Source organism: Clupea harengus, chromosome 8 (assembly GCF_900700415.2).
Source record: "Clupea harengus chromosome 8, Ch_v2.0.2, whole genome shotgun sequence".
NCBI lineage: Eukaryota > Metazoa > Chordata > Actinopteri > Clupeiformes > Clupeidae > Clupea > Clupea harengus.
In genome coordinates, this window is record NC_045159.1 from 24,845,188 (window position 1) to 24,865,394 (window position 20,207).

Here is a 20,207-nt window from a genome sequence, read left to right on the forward strand (position 1 = left end):
TCCTTTAATTCGTTATATAATTCCTTATATATTCTAATTATTTTAGGCTCTTTGGTTCTTAAACCCTCCTTAAATTGTCAGTATATAGCAGACGAGATATGTTACACCTGCTCAAATCTACTAAACTTTTCCCTCAAAAGTTACCAACAATCAAAATTTCAGTTTCACGTCATGCAGAACAGCAGAGGGCAGCAGGCTCTGTAAATACAGTCGTGTCCGCTGGTGTCGAACCAAAGAGGAAGTCATCACCATGGCAAGCACAGGTGGGATGGGGATGTACCAGACCGGCAAGTGGATTAGTGTAATCGCATCGCATGCAACGCAAAGAAATGTGTTCCTGACGCAGTAGCCTACACGGGTGGTGTGTGTTTTCTTTTCGTCAAGTGCAGTATGTATTCATTACAGACATTTCTTATTGTAAGAAAATGAAGGCTGGTCATGTTTAAATAGCTGCCGTGTCCATGTAGGGTTATGTTAGCGTACAGTGCCTTGTCTGGAAAAACTGTAGCCTAATAGCCTGTCATCAATCGTAAAATGTATGACTTTCTGCCAGTTAACCTCTTCTAAATAATTACAATCTTAAGCAAATATACAATACTGTAGAACATCTTAACTGGAGAACCATTCTTCTTCCATGCTAGGGAATAAACCAGTTTATGTTTAATGAAGACCTTGTGTTATACTCAGTAGGTTACTTAGGTAGGTTTTTGTCTAATCATAATATTGTTCTGTGATTCGTGCTATTTCAAAGGATGCAAACATAGAGAATCTGAAATGAAGTTTGAAATGTAGTGCAAGTTACTGATACATCTGCCTGACTAGTATATTCACACACTCAGGTCAACTTAAACAGTAATGCCAGCGACTGTGGGGGTAGGAACCATCTCATGGACGCTCTGGGACATACTGGCGCAGGGGAAGGTGCTGGGATGTGGGGCCTTTCTGGCCTGGCTTGTCCTCTTTCATCTGCTTGTGAATGTGTGGCTCCTGTGCATATTCACCAGCCTGCTGGTTGTGCTTGGAGGCTGGCTAGGGTCCCGGGTAGCGCTGGACGGAAACAGCCTCCTCCACCTGGAGCACTTCCTGCCTCTGTATCCATCGCCTCCAGCCCAGCCAGCGGTGGACAGCGAGCGTCGACTGGACTGGGAGATCAACAGCGCAGTGAGCAAAGCTGTGCGAGACTTTGTGTCCTCATGGTACCGCAGCCTTGTGACAGAGGAGGAGGGTGAGTTTGAGTGGGTGGTACGGGACACCATGCTGGCCGCTGCGGTGGAACTGAAGAGGCGGGCGCGTCACGTGGACAGGCGGGCGGTGGCGCAGAGGGCCCTGGAGCTGTGTGGCTGCCACCTCCAGAGCTACAGCCACGCCCGGCAGCTTCAGCAGCAGGCACAGCCTGGGTCTGAGCCACCAGCCCAGGGGGACGCCGAGGGCCTGGGTCTGTGGCAGCTGTACTGCCAGTCCGATGCGCCTCACCCGGCTCTGGCGAGCGCCGCCGCTGAGCTCAGCTACTCCAGATCTGTGGTCGATCTTCTCATGCATGTGCTCGTCCCATACCCTCACTTGGAGACCCGGACAGGACGATTTATGGTAGGAGAGCTCATCACTTGCAATGTTCTCCTGCCGCTTGTGGCCAGAGTGTCCAACCCAGACTGGCTAAACCTCACCGTTGTAGATGTTTTCACAAAACCCAGCTCGCCAGGAGACCCTGTAGAGGCAGAGATGCAGGAAGCACCCCATGAGGCTCAAGCAACACAGCAAGATACCTGGAGCTCCAGTCTTCACTCTTTAATGATGTGGAAATCGCCAGCGCCTAGCGAAATGTCCAGCGTCACACTGACAGACGCCTCCTCTTACTCCTCAATGGCTCCGACCAGCACTGACAGCAGTGCCCACAGCCTGTCCTCTTACGAAGAGCCCACTCAGTGCAGTGGAACCGGACGCCTCTTTGCGGGACGGGTCGGCCCGACCAGACCTCCCGTCGATCTTCTCAGAAGCTCCCGCTGGTTCCAGGAGACGGACTCTGACCTGGAGTCCCCGTCTTCGGACGGGAAGAAGATCTCGTATGAGTCTCTAAACTCTAAAGAGGAGGACAGGACAGACCGGTTCTGCGACTGCGTGTCCCCCACCGACTTCTGTGGACTCGTGTGCTCTGACGAAGAGCCCTTTGGGTTCCTCAGTTCAGGGAAACGCTCTGCCCCAAAGGTTCCGGCATCTGGGCAGCGCTCCTGGCCCGACAGCCCAGTGGAGGAGACGGCAGGCCCACTGCACCAGGGAAGCCCATCAACAGCCTCCAGGAGCCTCTGTCTTCCCCCCTTCAAATTCGAACCCCTGGGGAGTCCTGAGGGACCGGTTGCCATCCAGAACCTGCGCATCACAGGGACAGTTATGGCCAAGGAGCACAGAGGCAGCAGTACACATCTATACACACTCTACACTGTGAAGGTAAGTCTATGTCTGTGTGCTCTTAATGTGTTGGTTCAGTGTACCATTTGTTTAATCCTTAGCCTCCAAAACAGTTATGAAATATATATTCTTCAAAACCATTTCTGTTTACAAAATCACCCAAGAAGAACAACAAGGATACACCCCGTTGAACACCCATCTCTCTCTCTTTCTGTGTTTGTCTCTTTCTCTCTCTTACTGTTTCTCTGCATGAACATACGCAGTATGAGACTACGCCAGATTCAGATGGCTCGGTAACAGACCAGTCAGTAGCTTATCACACAGTGAATCACCGCTATACTGAGTTCCTCAACCTACAGACTCGGCTGGAAGAGAAGCCAGAACTCCGCAAGATGATCAAAAGTAAGCCACTTGTCATTCTACATAAGTGTATGTAAATATGTCAAATTTGCTCTGAAGGTTTAGAGGTTTGCCTCACTTGTAATCAACTGCCATTTCAGATGTGAAAGGTCCCAAGAAACTCTTCCCGGATCTTCCCTTTGGAAATGCCGACGTAGACAAAGCAGAGGCGCGGAAAGGCCAGCTGGAGACATACCTCAAAGTACCTCCTCTGCCTCAATGGTGTTAAGAATTCTGGTCTTTGTAAAATGGTCCCGAATTGCGTGAAGGCATTTGCACATTGATGTTGTTTGTGTGTGTGTGTGTGTGTGTGTGTGTGTGTGTGTGTGTGTGTGTGTGTTTGGCAGCAACTCTGCGCTATCCCTGAGACAGCCAACAGCGATGAGATGCAGGAATTCCTGGGTCTCAACACAGATGCTCGAATGACATTTGAGAAGAAGCCAAGTGTTTCACGGATTGACAAGGTCAGTTCACAGAGTTTTGAATGGACAGAGACACACGGCTGACAGGTTGATTTGGACCAGTCAAGAATTACACCTGGGGTGGGCGTGAAAGTTGAAAGTGCTCCGTTTACATTGCACACACATGTAGATGTCTGGCATAATAGCCTGCTTGTTTCTGTGGTGGCAGTTGGTGGTGAATGCCATAGTGGACACGCTGAAGACCGCTTTCCCTCGCTCGGATCTCCCAAGCCCCACCGAGGAGGCAGAGGGAGACGCAGATGGAAGGAACCAATCAGATGGCAATATCCGAAAACGGTGCCAGCTGAAACACCTACTGAATGCATTGTCTGACTGTTAAGCTGAATAACGACCACAATCATGTTAAAATGCTACTGTCTACGTTTAACAAAAGCTCAAACTTGAATGTCCTTTTTCAGATCTCGCCTGAGATTTTCAAGTAAGATTGCACCAAGCCTCAATATCCCTGACCTGCAACCTAAAGTGATGTACACTTTCAGCGAGGGGAGCACTGTATGTAATCTTAACCTGTCTTTGTATCCACCTTCATTATACTTTAATAAGAATAGCACTTGCTTATAAATGCATGCTTCTTTTCAATGCTCAAATGTTAACATTTAATAGCCCATTTTATGTAGCAATATTGTACTAAAAAGTCTGCACATATCAATTGGAGCCTTCTATCCTCTATGTGAGGCTTGTCACCTCTTAATGCCTTTTCTGTTTAATTGACTGTGAAACTAGTCTAAAGTGAGAATCAGAGATAGCTAAGATGGAGATATAACTAAGATATGATTTTGGTGTATTTGTTGTAAGAGACTGCACTGGATATTGTACTAGCGAGCATTATGGCTGATGTGTCATGGGCGTGTGATATATTTCCCCCTAGGTGCTACAGGGTGTCTCCATCACTGGCCTGGAGGGCCTTGTTCGAGAGCAGGAGCGGGTGATGTGTGGCACCCAAAGGAGGGCCTCTGAGGAGGGCAGAGCCGTCGGCGTGGAGACGAGAGGAGGCCGAGGGCGTTCTGGAACTCTGGAGAGAAGATCACGGTCGACAGGTGGCCTCCCGACACCTTGCCATGAATGACTTTGTCTGGCTGATATTTGAATGATCATGAATTTAGAATTTGCTAAACAAAGCAGAATGGAGTCAGTGGGATTAGAATGACCCTTCTGGTGTTTATCTAGCGGCAGCAGCACCCAAATAAGATGGATCCTTACACAAACAAGACAGCTAAGTACACTGTTAATTTAATTTGATCTCAAGTGGTACTACAGTGTTGGGCAAACACTGACTAATGTTCTGCTTCCTTTGCAAAGTGGCATCAGACAACCACTGGGAGGCAGTGTCACTCCACCACACTTTTAGAGGGATATGTGTGTGTGGGTGTGTGTGTGTGTGTGTGTGTGTGTGTGTGTGTGTGTGTGTGTGTGTGTCAGTGTGTCAGTGTGTTTGTACGTGCACACCAACGTGTTTTTGAATTGGCAGACACAGCGCTGGCTGACGTGGCCTTGAACATCCTCTGCTTGCTGATGAAAGACCAGTGGAGCTGGTTGTGCACAGAGAATATCCAGAAGACCATCAGACTGCTGTTTGGCACCTTCATTGAAAGGTAACATTGTATCAACCGTCAACATCAAAGGGATTCAGCATAGATCTTAGGTTCTACAGACTTGAGTAGCTGTATTGACACGGAATCACTAAAAGCTGTATAATAATAACTTACTCCTATTGAATCACTCCCTTTCATTTTCTACCACAGCTAAATGGTTTGTTGATTAGTGGCAAATGATGAATGATTATGGATGCAAAAAGATTCTCCTTTCCACCAGTGGACCAAAGAGACACACTGTTATTTTAATGATACATAGCCATGTTTTGCGCTACCAGTGAAATGAATCTGACTTTGATAAGTTCCAGAGCTTTGATAAGACAGACACTGTATCTTTGTTGGACAGCAGAGAGTCCTGGCCAAGAATAGTCAGTGTCCTTAACTGACTTCCCATTGTTGCAACACGCAAGCAAGCAAGCAAGTGTTTTCAAGAGACATCACACCATGTAGGGAGTGTCATTTTGAGGAGCAGTTACGATTTGGATTCTGTGGCCGTAACAATTACATAATCACAAATTATATTTTAATGCTGTCGCAGCTCTAGACACCCTGCTCTGGCTCGACACTGATGCATATCTCTGAGCAGGAGGATTCATAAGGCCTGCAAAACTTTAACATCATGCTAATATTTCTCATGCTCTGTCAATATGGGCAAAGTATTTGTGGGGACCGTTCAAAAAAAGAGGATCCAGAACCATTTATGGACAGAGCCTTGGATCAAGGGCTTCAGTTTATAACAGCCTTGCCCGCAGGGTGCACTCGTAGTCCCGTTAAACAAACCTTGTTTAGTCTTGTTTTTTCAGCATGTTGGTTAGTTCACGTCTTTTAGCTGGGGTCAGGTGGCACATGATTGAACTGTCCCACGTCTGTAATGAATTGGCGTGTCGGCTGCCCAGACACCACGCTTCCAGGAATGGCTGAGTGAATTCTTGACTGGTCCGTTTGCAAACCATAGAATAATGAACGATAACTGTCCAGCCCTGATCCAAAAACAACAGTACTCAACAAGCAGATGTGATTAAATGTGCTGTTGCATAATATTCCCATTTATTTATGAAAACAGGGGCTTTGGATGTATCTGTGTTCATTTAGAAGGCATATTTTATTTATATAGTGGGTAAAGGGATGTTGATAGCCGAGCTTGGTGAAATGTCGGTTATTTAGGCCGAGTGAAGGTGAACAGACTTTCCCCTCATATACATTTCTGCTTTGGCCGAGGAGGTGGCGAACAAAACGATTATTGGGTTCACCACAAACAAGCCATTTCTGAAATGAAACGTAATTGATTTTCTCCAGAGCCGAAGTTTATATTGTGGAATGGTTTTCGTTTTTGAGGAAAATGATTAACAGTTGAAAGCGTGTGCAAAAAGAGACATCTGGCAGGTGTCTTAAAGAGCGTTTGACGTCAAGCGGCGATTAAAACGGCGAATGCTCTGGGGCTTCTTGCAGGATAAACACGCTAGATGCTTGGGAGGACAGAGCAGGGTGGGAGACTGCAGAGTGGGTAGCCCTGACCCAACATGGAAGTAGAGAATAGCTGCTTTAGGGAAGCTGAGGTTGCATCCATCCTATCCGCGCTGATAATAATGGGCTTGTCAGTGTCAGTCCGGCAATGTTCCCACTCTCCGCTTGCAATTGCTAATGTTTATTTGCACGCACAGAAAGCATTCCTTTAGCCCCAGTCTAAGTCTTTCTGCTATGGAATGCTGAACTTTGGCAGTAGATAATTTTTTTCTCCCAGTGTATTCAATTATCTTGTGGCGTGCTATTGCTTATTAAGTATGAAGGTCATAAAAGAGGTGATAATATTAAAAATGTTGCCTTTAAAAATGCATAAAAGCAAAGCTTAGTTAAACAGCTAGATGTTTGTGTTTAATGGCAGAAATGCATGCAAGCATCGTAAAGCTTCTTAGAAAATCTATGATTTTTTTATTTAGATTAAGCAGACCTTGTGTCAGCAGAGTTTTCATTATAAAAAAAAAGTGTAATTGTAAACAGCAGCAGCAGTTCTTTTCTTAGTGTGAAATGATCCTCCCATAGCCCGCCAAACAGTGTAGAGTGTGTGTGTGTGTGTGTGTGTGTGTGTGTGTGTCGTACTACTCATGCGGCTGTGCCGTGTGAGTGATGACATGTTGTTGTGGTGATACCCAATCCCATGCTGCCCACGGCTGATTGCGTGCTGATGTCATTATTGGGTGAGGATATGTGTCAGTGGGGACTGGACTATAAGAAGACCTCAAAGTGTCAGCCCTGGCACAGATGCCTTTGAGCGCCATATGCCGCCAGTGACATAGCCTCCTAACACTTGATGTGGGAATAATTATAGAGATTGTTTTGCCCGCTTAATGTGCCTAACCTGGCTGTGGGTGTTGATGGGTTTGGGGGAGCGAGGACGGTAACTGATAGTGCGTATAGTTAGCTCCTCCCAGACTAAAACAGGACCCCCCGCGGCTCTGCCCGTAAAGTTGTGTCTGGGGCACGGAATGTTCCCGGGCCTGGTGTGAAGAGCCCGGCTCTCTGGGCTGGACCACTGAGCGGGCTTCTGAGCCTCTGCACTAGGAATGCGGGGTTAGGGTCCTAAAACCTGCGCTGCGTTTGTGCACGGAGCTCAGGGTGGCCATGAGGGTAAACTGCACCATGACTGACAGGTGTATGATAACATCTCACATCTGATTTTTTTTTTTACCTCACACAGGGGTTACTTCCATTTTGTGTCTTAATGTACAGTTACACACCCAAGGCATTGCCAGTGCAGCATAACCATCAGGATAGTCATAGTGCTTTTGGTAAACTTCTTAAAAGTGGCCATGATGACACAAATATAGGGATGGGGGGTTGCAGACCCAGCCAACCAGAAAGCACTCAGTGCATGACTTATTGGTGAATGTTCTGAAGCAAGTGCCTGTAGGATGAAAACCACAACTCTTGTCTTCATTTCCTCTTTCTTATTTCCATCCACGAAACCTGGTCAAGCATCCGAACGATAACTCATTCTATCAGTTGTAGGGGGAAAAGGTGGGAGTGTAGAAACAGGTTTCGGTAGAATTTGGCCCAAACCCAAGAAAGGAAGTGAAGAAGTTGAGTGAAGACAGTAGTGAGAAGGTCGTGCGATTCCTTGGTCTGGGTTTTATTTATTTATTTTGTATGGATTGATGGAGGAGTCAGACATTGAGACCTCTACTACTGGCCCCCATCTGGCAACGGCCCTCTTTATCAGAGAGGAGCATTCCTCCAAAGGCATGTCGAAGAACTTAGGAACTTTTCTAATGAGTTGGAGCAGGGCAGAACTATTCGACCTCTTCACCCCCTCTGCATCTGTCCCATTGCACAAGCCAGGGCTCCGCCGGCCAGACGCGCCGAAGTGATACAACGACGTGGTAAAATGGTCCGGGCGCTTCGGAAAAACGCTCAGAGTCTCTCTCTCTCTCTCTCTCTCTCTCTCTCTCTCTCTCTCTCTCTCTCTTTCTCTCTCTCTCTTTCTTTCTCTCTCTCTCTCTGTGCGATTCCCATTTTAAGAGTTTGAGGGGTGCAGATTTGACATAAAAGGTGTGAGTGAAGCTTGGAGGACGGTTGTTAGTGTGGGGAGAAGGGAGAGCGTGGTCAGTGAGCTCAGGCATTTCTTATGAGGCATGAACCTCACTGTCACTCTGTGGGTGGGTTATGTTTGTCTCCAAGTGTGTGTGCATATGTGTGTGTGTGTCTGTCTTTCTGTCTGTATTTATGCATGAGTCTGTGTGTGTGTGTGCCTGTGTGTGTGTCTGTGTGTGTGTGTGTGTGTGTGTGTGTGTGTGTGTGTGTGCCTGTGTGTGGAAGGGGGTGTCTGCTTTTGAGTTATGGGTCCCTAAATAGGGGTTCTGCTTCGGATTTGAGAGCAGTTCTGTGTAATCTGATTTTGAAACCCCTTGACTTTTCTTCACCATGAGTATTGGCACTTGCCTGTTATTGCCCATAATTCCCTAGTTTGAGAGACTTCTTTACCAGTTTTCCTATGGTTGGACAAATCTCTCTCTGCAGGAGCACAGTCTGGGAGACCTGCTCTTGTTTTCACAGTTTAACGCATATCTTGGCATGGCGGCGATGGAACGCTTTTAAACAGAGTTATTACACAATGGTCCCGATCCATTTGACTCGTGTCTCCCCTCTCAACATGAGGTGTTCCCTCTTCATAGAACAAACTGTTCTGAAAATGCAACAACTTAAAATATTGAGCATTGTTGATTAACATGTGGCACTGCAAACGAAATGAGCTCTTGCTGTGGATGCACACGCACACACACGCACACACACACACACACACACACACACACACTATTACCATAAAAGCTAATTGGACAAATGTGATGTCCAAATAGGCTCTGGACACCACCAGACGATATCGTAATGTGACTAATTAGGAGCATGACAGCGCAACCCAAATGTGGACTTGGTATGTACTTAATGATCCCACCCCAACATATTAACAGCGATACACAAGTCTAGCAGTTTAACGTGAGTACTGAAGATTACAGACGGAAAGAAACCAGAGTGAGAGTCAGAGGCTTAATCATAATCCAAACTTGAATGGATGGTGCAGTTCTGTATCGTACCAGAATGTGTCTATGTGTGTTAGCATACATGGAGTTTATGCAGGTGGATGTTGGAAGGTTTGTTTCTTACTGCAAAGGGTCACAGTCTCACATGGTCCATACCAGGGCAGTCTGTTCTTAGAGGTCATAGCAGGCAAATACATGGATATTGGGTGAGAGCCTGCAGCTGATGTTGCACATAATAATATGCCTGCAGCTATTCTTAAAATAATATATTTCTGATTTGTAATGCCATCATTGACTACTGCTCCTAAGCAATACTCAACTTTTTTTGTAAATGCACAGCTTTTATAAAGAGTGGTACTAGTGGTACTAGGTTGCTTATATGCAACAAGATGCAGTCAGTACAGTTCTTCTAGTTTGACATCCAGGCCTGAGTAGGAAAAGTCGTGAAGCTTTTTGACATTGTCTTGTTGATGCTGCAGTGTCACCGAAGTTGATGTTGCCATGGCGGTCCTGCTTCACTTGGTGTTCTGACACACCTTGTGTTCTAAGGGGTAGAGGGTAAGATCTCTGTCTGTAAAAAATCAGTTTGTCCCTCAAGCATCCGCCTGTGTCGTGTTTGCCATTAGAGGTTTCCAGACATCATTACATGTACAGTATCTGTATCTGTTCAGCCAACAGAATGATCTGTCTCTGTATCTGTTCGGATAGAGGACCAGAAGTAGGTGTGTGGTGTATAGTGGGTATTGTTATAAATTGGGCAAATGTATTTTCTAGCCTAATATTAATAGGCAAAGCAATAGACCTCTGAGGTCATGTGTTTGTAGTCTACTATGGACTTCCATGTATAATCGATAATTAACTAGGAGAATGACATTGATGACCTCCCAACCTTTGGCAGTAAAGAAGTACTCTAAAATGTTCCCGTTTTGCCCTACATACTTTTGTTATCTGCCTCTGAGTGGAACTTGTGATCTTCGATGCTGTTAAGAGGGTAAATGAATTTAGTTACAAACCCTGGGTGTGGTTTATAGCGGATATTGTGTTAAATCGGGCTAATGTATTTTCTATTGTTTCCTAATATCAATTGGCAATACAATACACCTCTGAGGATGCAAACAGAATGGACATTTTTATCTTGTGGCCATCTGCAATGATATGAATCGATTTGAAGAAACCTTTTTTCCAAATATTAACGAGCAACTTCGGGTAAAAGAAATATCTGTTTCCATCGCATTATTTGTGCTATTATTTCACACATCCCAAGCCGCCACTGTGATGGCGTGAAACTGGAGGAGAATGAGAAAGAGCGAAGCATCTCCACCAGGTGCCAGCAGGGGGCCGACTGTAGCATTACTAAAGAGAGATCTCTATCTCTCTCTCCTAGCCTTTTCTGCCTCTAGTCACCATAGACATGAGAAATCACTTTACTACGGTCTGTGTGTTGAAAAACATGTAAATTAAAGTAAACCCCGTAAAGGTATTTTGCAGGTCTTACAAACATATTTCCAGAAATATTGGAATGTAGCTTATTAAACCACTAGCAAGTAACTCTATATTTTGTCTGATATAACCTGATATTTTTTCTCCATTTTTGTGGGAACATAAAATTACTTCCATGGTGTCCTTTTCTCAGAAACAAACTTGGAGGATGGGGGAAGATCTCATCATAACAAGAGAATGCTGATACAGTGGCGCAAACTGCCAATGTATAGCTGCAATCTTCTTATGTTCTGACTGTCAGTCAACAACAGCGTTGACAGTGGATCTCACCCCAGGCTCATTCTTCTACTGTGTGTGTCCTCGAGCCACTTATGCCCGTGACGGATGAGTTTTGTGCCAAGGCCTATTCAGGAGTTACCAGCAGCCCCACCACGTTCGGCCTTCTGGGAAATGCCCTCTGATCCATGGCGATGAGCTGGCGCTGTGCGTGGGAGGCGCGGGCTTAATCAAAGCCTCACCCGGAGCCCGGAGCTGCGCTGGTTTTATCCCATTTAACCTTGAGGCGCAGTGGGGATGCGTGCTGGTAACACGGGCCCTTTCCCAGGCAGACTGAGAGACCCTCACAGAACCATCTCCTCCTTTGTCTTCTCCTCATCGTGGCAATTTGAGCGTTAGCGTTATTAAATCAAGGCTTTGGTCACTTAGTAACACAACACATAACAGCACATCACAATGGAACACAGCGCAGTGCAATGCCAAACACAACATAGAGCGGAAAACTCTTGACTTTGAAAAACATAGTATTCTAGGAAATGCGCCTTTAATGTGTGAAATACATAGTATTCTAGGAAATGGGCCTTTAATGCATGAAATACATAGTAATCTAGGAAATGCGCCTTTTAATGCGTGAAATACATAGTATTCTAGGAAATGCGCCTTTAATGTGTGTATTGTTTTAAAGCTAAATACTCATATACTACCTCAAGGACACTAGAAGTTGGAAACAGACAATCACAATTCAATGAATTAACTATTTGAAAACCGTGTCTTCTAGTTATGCGTTCAGAATTACAGAATTGATGTGAGTCGAGAAATATTGATACCAAAAACTACATATTGCACCTTAAGAGAAGTGATTATATGCACAAGGAATGCATTACCTTTTGAGTACCTAACGAAGACACTATAAAAATACCGAAATAACAAAAAAGAATTTGATTTACTATTAATGTTGCTGCTTGTCTGGTTCAAGTGATTTCTTCAAAAAAGCATTTCAGCAGATAGATAAACTTTTGGCAGCATCTGAATGTGTGGTAAGGTCATATTTTATTATTCCTCTTTTCATACTTGTGCTAGAACATGCTTATGTAACTTGATTCGCAGACCGTTCCTTTTTTTCAGGTCTGGTGCCAGGCCATATTTTCTTTTATGTGATTGGCAATAGTGTGGTTTTTCATGGACTTTACTCAACAGCGTGTTTCTATTTAGCCTCGAGAAGCGCTTCACGTTTTTCCTACGTGTCAGTGCTACAGGGCGACCCGGCCCAGGCGAGCAGAGCCAGCGGCAGGTCATTTGGAGTCGGGCTGCGCTGACGACCGATGCTCTGCAAACAGATGAGGGAAAAGTCCCAATCATCCACCATGGCCACTGCACCTCACTATACTACAGAGGCCCAGGCCGTTAGCACTTCCTAAAAAAAAAAACTGCCCATCGATACCCCATCAGCACTGATCTTAAGAGGATTCCTGTGAGAGCTGGTTTACAGTAAAGAAAGCTTCACACTTGCCCCACTGCCGGGAAATAATTGCTCCAAATTTGACCTCTCTTTTAAAGGTTGAAAGTGGTGTGTTCACAAAAGCTGTGAGGTGTTTATGTTCCAGGCACACCCGATCTGCACGGGGTCTTTTGTGGCACGCTCTCCGCGGCGGACCTGCTGCCGTCTCACATTGCACCAATGTCAGGAATGAGACACACACAGGAATAACGCTGGATTAAGCCCCGGGTCTGAAACCATTTAGATTCATTGAGGATAGAGGACGCTAGAGCATGGCGTCGGCTTCTAAACAGACCGGATGATATCACTGTTCAGACAGGGAAGAAGTGGGGGGGGGGGGGGGATCTGGATGAAGGAGTCGAGGACGCAGGTGCAGGTGCGGATCTGGAGCGTTTTCCACGAAGGCCTTGGGGATTCTGGGAAGGCGGAGGATGTCTGTTGTCTGCAGACCTGATGAGGGGTGTCCTGTTTTTCTTCCTTTTGTGCCGGCGGCCTGCACAGGAGCCACTCTTGTTTAGTCTGCGGACAGACACGTGTGTGTGTGTGTGTGCGTGTGTGTGTGCGCGTGTGTGTTAGTGTGTGTGCGCATGTGTGCCTGTGTGTGCGCATGTGTGTGTGTGTGTGTGTGTGTGGGGGGGGGGGGGAGCTCACAAAAATAAATGCCCTCCATCCATCCTGCTATTTCTGCTCCAGGCACAAGTTATCTCAGAGCCGTGTTTGGCCTCCCTCTATTCTGGTGAACGTGATATCAGCATGGCCACCTCCAGAACTGTACACGACACGCAATAGTGGAAAAATAAACGCGTGTGGGGCTTTGCCACAAGCTTTAACCAGAGCACTGCCTGAGCTCTCCATGCTTTGGGAGAATGTGTTCCCTCTTTATCGTCGATAGTTTATATGTGTCATACCTCACAGCAAGTTGGTCTCCTTGAAACTGAGTGTGACTTGCCTCGCATGAGAGACATGTTGAGACTAAGATTTTGGGGTAGTGGAGACAGCGAGACCACAGCAACACAATACAGCCGGGGTTCAAAGAGCCATGCGAAGCAGCGAGTCTCCATCCACATGAGTCATGCCAAATTGCCCTGTTAGATGTGTCAAACAGAATCTTAGCACATGCTTAAATGTTGATGCACACTGACTGCTTCTTGAAATAGCCAGAGATTTGCATCAACCCTGGTGCCATTGATCTGCAGGCCGTTTGTGCACATTTGGCATCGAATGAGTCTGGATGCCAACACCTTCTGCAGTGTGTTTGCTGTGTACGTGAGACACACATGGGGACTGGTGAAAGCTGGACTAAGCACTTACAAGATTGCCGTAGTCCACTGGCCCTCGTGGGCCTTGAAGAGAAGACGCCTGAAGCTGGCCTGACACTCCCGCAGCATGGCCTGAAAGTGCTCTAACCCACTGCAGCAGTGGCAGTGAGGACACACAGCAGAGCAGGCGGTGAGTGGCCCTCGGTCTGACGCATTCTCTCAGACAAGCCGTGGCGATGGCTGCCCAGACTGCGTCTGGACGCATGTGTCTGACCGTAACAGTTTGGCCATGCTGCGTATCCATTGGAAGCTTCTGGCACATTGTCCAGATAAAAAAAAAAAAAAAAAAAAAATCCGCCTCCCAATGGATATATAAACAGAATCATTGTCCACGCTTTCCATTTCTTTTCTGTCTATCTTTTCTCCTTTCTTTCTTTCCCTCTTTTTCTGTCTTTCTTTCCCTCCTTTCCCCCCTTTTCTGCACCCCTAAAAGAGCAGCTGCAGCTTTGAGCACAACGTCTCAGCCCAAAGACCAGGAAGTCAAAACAGTTTAAAAGGCTAATTAGATTAGACGCGCAGAAATGCACGGAGTAGTCGAGCGAGAGCGAGCAAAAAAAATCGTGATTGAAGGAGACGGACCCTTGTAGTCATTTTCAAGTGATTTTCAAGGAATTCTCAGCATTGCATAACAACATCTGTAATACGTTATTTTAATGTTCATTGGTCTTGTCTTGCCTCTATCAGATTTGATGGATTGTGAATGTTAAATCTTGCAGCCTATTGTAAACGCAGCGAGTGAATGCACAGTATATGCAAACGTATTTTTCTGTGCTACTAAATCGGATTTACGAATAAAGCTATAAATGTCTATCCACATTCCTGTGAGCGCGCTGTGGACACACAGTTCTGAAGATGTCCAGGCGAAGTATCTGCACCCAACATCAGGTGATCGGGGTTTAAGCCTTTGCACTCTACACGAACACAGACCTGTGTTATGTGTCATGCTGTCGGATTTGGGTGACCCCCTGTCTGTGTGTGTTTGTGTGCGCATGTGTATGTGTATGTGTATGTGTGTGTTTATGTGCCGGGGGTATGTGCGTCAACACTTGAAACGAATCATTCCCCGAACCCATAGGGCTGAGGGCCCCTGCTGTTTGTCTGTCTGAGTGAGTGAACTCAAGGTCGACTCCACGCGTCTAGAACATCACTCTGATGTGCACATGCTCGCATCGCCCCCCCGCTTACACCCCGCGCTGTGAAACTCAGCGGTCAAAAGGCACTCCAAAATACTCCTCAGCAATGCCTATTCGCTCTCGCAGACTGTCTGAGAAAATAACGTGAGAAGTTTGAGGGATTGGCAGTTATTTAACAGCATGTGGGGTTTTTTTCCCGGCCCCGCTCCCAGGTGGCTGGATGTGGGCATCAGGCACCTGACCAGCGCCCCCTGCTGGGTGATCTATCTGCGCGTGCTGCAAGAGGCGGTGTGGCCTGGCGGGGAGCTGCCTGCCGAGCAGCAACCGGAGCGGAGCCCCGAGCAGAGGGAGGAGACCAGGCAGCAGTGCCTGGACTGCCTCACCCAGATGCTACCAGGTCAGCTGTATGCAGCACCCTACACCCCCACCCCACCCACCCAGTCCTCATCTCCACCCTACACCCCCACCCACCCCACCCACCCCACCCACCCAGTCCTCATCTCCACCCTACACCCCCACCCCCACCCACCCAGTCCTCATCTCCACCCTACACCCCCACCCCCACCCACCCAGTCCTCATCTCCACCCTACACCCCCACCCACCCCACCCAGTCCTCATCTCCACCCTGATCCTCCAGACCACAACACATCAAGCTATGTCTGGAGGATTTAAAGTTGCATCATATCATTTGGTCTTCATTCCAAAGCACCAGCCTGTTTAAATACGTTGTGGGGGGGGGTGTGTGTGCAAAATAGGCTCATACTTTCAACTGTATCTCTTCAATGACTTGAAAGTAGAGTGCCAGATTTGTTAGTGAATCTGTATCAGATTTAAACATTTGTGTGGTTATATTGAGTAAGGCTGTTAGTCAGTACAACAACATGCCATTTAGGAAACATTTTAACAAGCAAAATGTGTCTAAATAACTTCAGACGATTGATTGTCACTATTAGACTTGTGTTTATAGTTCAGGGGAATGTTGCTTACTAGTTGGCTAATTTAGGTGAATATTTAAAACATCTAACATTTCTGTGGCTAACCGTATTTTTCCCCCCTGAAAAACATCATTAACAATTCCCTTAATTCCCCTCATTTTTAGAGGAAGATATTTCACAAACATGGCTGAGCATGAAATGATGCTCAATAGTGATTGTCACAAGTCCATTCACTGGGTATTTTGGAATATATAGGCCAAGTAATGCATGTTGTGATTGGGTGGAAACATCTAATGTAATACATACATGTGTCTTTACATTAGAATATAATGACAAAGCAATACACTATGTGATTGGGGCATAAAGAGCACATGAATAGAAGCTTCTAATGCAGTACATAAATGTGTTAAATGTACATAAATGTTTTCATGACCCTTGTGTGTGTGTGTGTAGATCTCATCTCTGAGATGCTGGGCTCGGAGAAGTACAGACTGAGCTGGGAGCATGTGCTGGGGTCCCTGCAGGATCCCAACATCAACAGGTAATCTACTTGGTCGTACCCAGGTGCACTCTTTCAAGCCAATGTCCCAGGTCTCTCAGACAGGCGGACAGACCACACTTTAAGTTTAAAATGAACTTGCATCAGGTTTGTGCTTAATGCTTACGTAAAGCACAGTGATGAATGTGCTTTTGTCACGTCAGGGAGGTATGTAGGATGTCTGGTGTAATGGAAAGTACAGCCTTTTTTGGAGGCTCTCTGGGATTTGGGATACGTCTATGGGTACTCTATGTGTGGTGTAAACCCTGTGTGTGTGTGTGTGTGTGTGTGTGTGTGTGTCTGTCTGTGTGTGAGTGTGAGTGTGAGTGTGAGTGTGAGTGTGAGTGTGAGTGTGTGTGTGTGTGTGTGTGTGTGTGTGTGTCTGTCTGTCTGTCTCTGTCTGTCTGTCTGTGTGTGTGTGTGTGTGTGTGTGTGTGTGTGTGTGTCTGTGTCTGTGTCTGTGTGTGTCTGTGTGTGTGTGTGTGTGTGTGTGTGTGTGTGTCTGTCTGTGTCTGTGTCTGTTCACCTTTTGACATCTGGTCATATGCTCAGGCACCTGGTCTACTGCATCTTTGATCTGCTGCTGGAGTTTCTGATCCCTGAGTCTTCTGAGGAGGCGTTTCAGAAATCCCTTCTGCACAGTTTGTCCAGAGATGCGGAGAGAATGGCAACATCTCCATGAGATCTCTCCCCTCTTTGTGGGACATGAGATATCTATTTAGTCACCAGGCTGTGTAGTGTCCTTGTTCAAATTCAAGAATTTCTTGAATGGTTACATGACTGGTCTATAACAAAGATGTGAAATTTCAGTGTTGGAGTGTGGCATAAATAATGTTCTTGCTGATTAGCAAATGTTTGATTAGCAGGTGGAAATGCTTTTGGATATACCTTTCTGATGTTGCAAGTTGTATTGTTTACATGGATTATTAACCAGGTAATCAGTTCTAACACGTGGCTACAAGTGTGGATACAGTGACACTATATTAAGCTATCAATTAAAATGACCAAAATGTGGTGTTGGCCTATTAAATCAACAGCTTACCAGTGGATTTTAAGTTTGTAACTCTAGTTACCGGATGTCAGTATTTGTGAGTTGTAAATCATGTTTTTTTTTGTACCAGTATCGGTTAAATTGTATAGAGGAGTATTTATTGTCTTGTGAAGTAAGTATTTATAGACCAATTTAAAAATGTTCTATTGTTATTTTAGTACAGTATAATGTTATGTCCCCTTATATCTCACACACAAACTTAATGTTGCTTGTTTTGTATTGTTAAACACTTTTTGTAATTTGATCAAAAACTGAAAATGCTACAAATTCACTCAGACTGTAACCTCTTTTCTTCGTCTTTTTATATATTTTCTATGCACATAATAATATATGAACTTGTTTTCGAATATAATATTCCTTATCTGAATTATTTATGCATGCACTGTACAGTTCCAAGTACATCACCCTTACATCATCAAACCATTGTTCAGTATTTTCTCACCGTACCGATTGGTATGTCCTACCATTTGCCCAAGTCTCATAGGGAATTGCTCGACTCAAAATTGCTGCTTCTTTCTAGGTCAATGTGTCCTTTTTGCATCAGAAGGCTGAAGACAGAGACATGGAGTTTCACACACCCACAGCCAAACAGGTGCACACTGACTTAAGCACATGAACAAGGTTTCCAAAGCTCATCTCAGCTAAGACAAGATGAGATTTTGCACATTTATGTTTGTCAAGCTCAAGTCATCACAACGTCCGTGGCCTACTTTTTCAAATCAACTTGAGGCAAGTGTAGTGAGACCAGAGACATAACAAAATCAGAGGTTGGTTGGGTGACGTAACTTACTGGCCAAGACTCGTTTCTCATTCTGGTGATAAAGGTACCTGGGCCTCCTGCCTTCTGAAATAAATCAAACCCACAGTTTACATTTGAACAATGGACTTGGTGGCCGTTTGCTAATAGAACTGCAGGTAAGAGTGTGCCAGTGTGAATGAGTAAGTTCTCAATGCACAGAAGTATGTTTGACATCACAAAATAGACTTCCAATTCCAATACTCTAAATGACAAATGAATGTTTATTTCTTTTGTGCTTTTCTCTCGGTTGAGTTTGTAAACAGATGCAACATGAAGCAGCTGCTTTGGCTCCTATTTTCATGTGAATAGTATGGGTCTAAGTCGTCCGTGAAATGAAGAATGCAAGGCCATGTAGATTTGAAGTAATTTTTTCTTCCATGGACATTTTTCACTATCTTGAATGATCTCTTTGCCTAATGCCTTCTCAGGCAAAAAGCAGTCCTCTGATGTCCCCATTATCTGGACGAAGTACTACGAGACCTGACTTGGACAGTCTGCGATATCTGTCAAATGTAGGAGATTAGGCCAAATTTACAAAAAAGTCTAATGGAACAAAATTAGATTAAGTTGAATTGTTATTTTTCATTCCTTTATGCATAACCATCAAATGTTTGAGGGAGTAATCAAATCCATATGTTGTTAGTAGTTGTTTTTTTACCAGTGTGTCTGGAACCCACACATACACACTTCAAACTACAGAGTGTGTAGTCTTTGTCGACCACACATTTAGTTATATGGGATTTGTTTAGTTATAGATGCATAAGTTCGAAATGGAAAGTGCACCTTATTATATAGTAAAACCAAAAAAATCTATGGCATTATAGACATTTTGTTGCATTAATGCATGCTCTTATATTGGCTTTATGATGTTTACAGCACAGGAATGTTTTTGTTTGGGGAAAAGAAGATTGAAATGTTTATTTCTCCTGATGCATTTCCATATGCACGGAGCCCCTTTATTAGAAAAGTAGCACAAATGAGCTGATGTAGGGTGAGAAATATTGTTGCTTTTACCTTATTGGCATGTTATCTTCAAAGTAATATAATACATAACCAGAATCTTGTTGCTTAAGGATTTGTTTTTCTCTGTGAAAAATAAGCCTCGCTGATTTGGCTCACTGCTTCTCTCATGGACAACACTGGCACCGCTTCGCTCCCTTGTTGTGTGCTTAAGGGCACCAGAGATGTTGTTTATCCATTCTCCATCCATTCGTCTTCCCTCTCTCTCCCCACTCCCCCCTCTCCTTCTCCCCTTTTTTCTTTCTTGCTTTGTTTCTTTCTCCCTCTCTCTCTCTGTGTGTTTGTGCGCCTGTGTTTAAGTGTGTTTTCTTTGTTGCATATGTTTTCTTTATAGTGGTGAAGGCAGTAGAATGTGACCTGCTCTCAGTTTGTGTGCTGAAAAGCTGCAATGGTGCAGGTTGTTCAGCTAACTTAATACAGGCACTGGCACAATCAGTCTCTTGTTTGAAGGATGCTTATCAATCCAAAGCTCTCTGACAACACTTCAATTATCTCCCATCAAAACATTGACCTTGTCACAGGTGTGTCACAGCAGATGATAAATCCAGTCATTACCAGTTTAACAGTTAATATACCCAATGATACTGCATGCTAAACCAACAGATGCCACATGCTAGCAAGCTGCTATAGCATCAACACATGAGATCTGGTATACCTGTTCTGGTTATCTGTTCTACCCGTCTTGGGCTCGGGCCATGTGTTGCCATGGTTCCGTTGTTAATTGTGACTAAGTTGTTTTGCAGTCAGAGTGGATGGAAAAGCAGGACCAGAGGTCTTTGAGCAGACGGC

At 45.2% G+C, this 20,207-nt stretch overlaps 1 protein-coding gene across 5 annotated transcripts; it reads left to right on the top strand.

The window, feature by feature from the left end:
• Positions 1–231: 231 nt before the first annotated feature.
• On the top strand, positions 232–17,951 carry snx19a (sorting nexin 19a). 5 transcript variants are annotated; one of them, XM_031572464.1, is made up of 12 exons: positions 232–388; positions 840–2,442; positions 2,667–2,805; positions 2,904–3,004; positions 3,150–3,266; positions 3,433–3,560; positions 3,683–3,776; positions 4,153–4,321; positions 4,753–4,876; positions 15,287–15,471; positions 16,464–16,551; positions 17,101–17,951. In XM_031572464.1, exons 2-12 carry the CDS (start codon positions 856–858, stop codon positions 17,228–17,230), a joined length of 2,862 nt encoding a protein of 953 aa, XP_031428324.1. In that variant the 5' UTR covers positions 232–388; positions 840–855; the 3' UTR covers positions 17,231–17,951. The 5 variants fall into 5 exon arrangements, with proteins under 5 accessions (XP_031428324.1, XP_031428325.1, XP_031428326.1 ...); XM_031572465.1 differs by having other exon boundaries at positions 232–361; XM_012834787.3 differs by lacking the exon at positions 232–388 and having other exon boundaries at positions 409–2,442.
• Positions 17,952–20,207: the final 2,256 nt, after the last annotated feature.

What these genes read in the sequence shown, in the direction of transcription:
- snx19a (XM_031572464.1), top strand. Translation starts at nt 856, where the DNA reads ATGCCAGCGACTGTGGGGGTAGGAACCATCTCATGGACGCTCTGGGAC. An exon ending in ACACACTCTACACTGTGAAG is followed by an intron (nt 2,443 to 2,666) that starts GTAAGTCTATGT and finishes GAACATACGCAG; the next exon opens with TATGAGACTACGCCAGATTC. An exon ending in CTTTCAGCGAGGGGAGCACT is followed by an intron (nt 3,777 to 4,152) that starts GTATGTAATCTT and finishes ATTTCCCCCTAG; the next exon opens with GTGCTACAGGGTGTCTCCAT.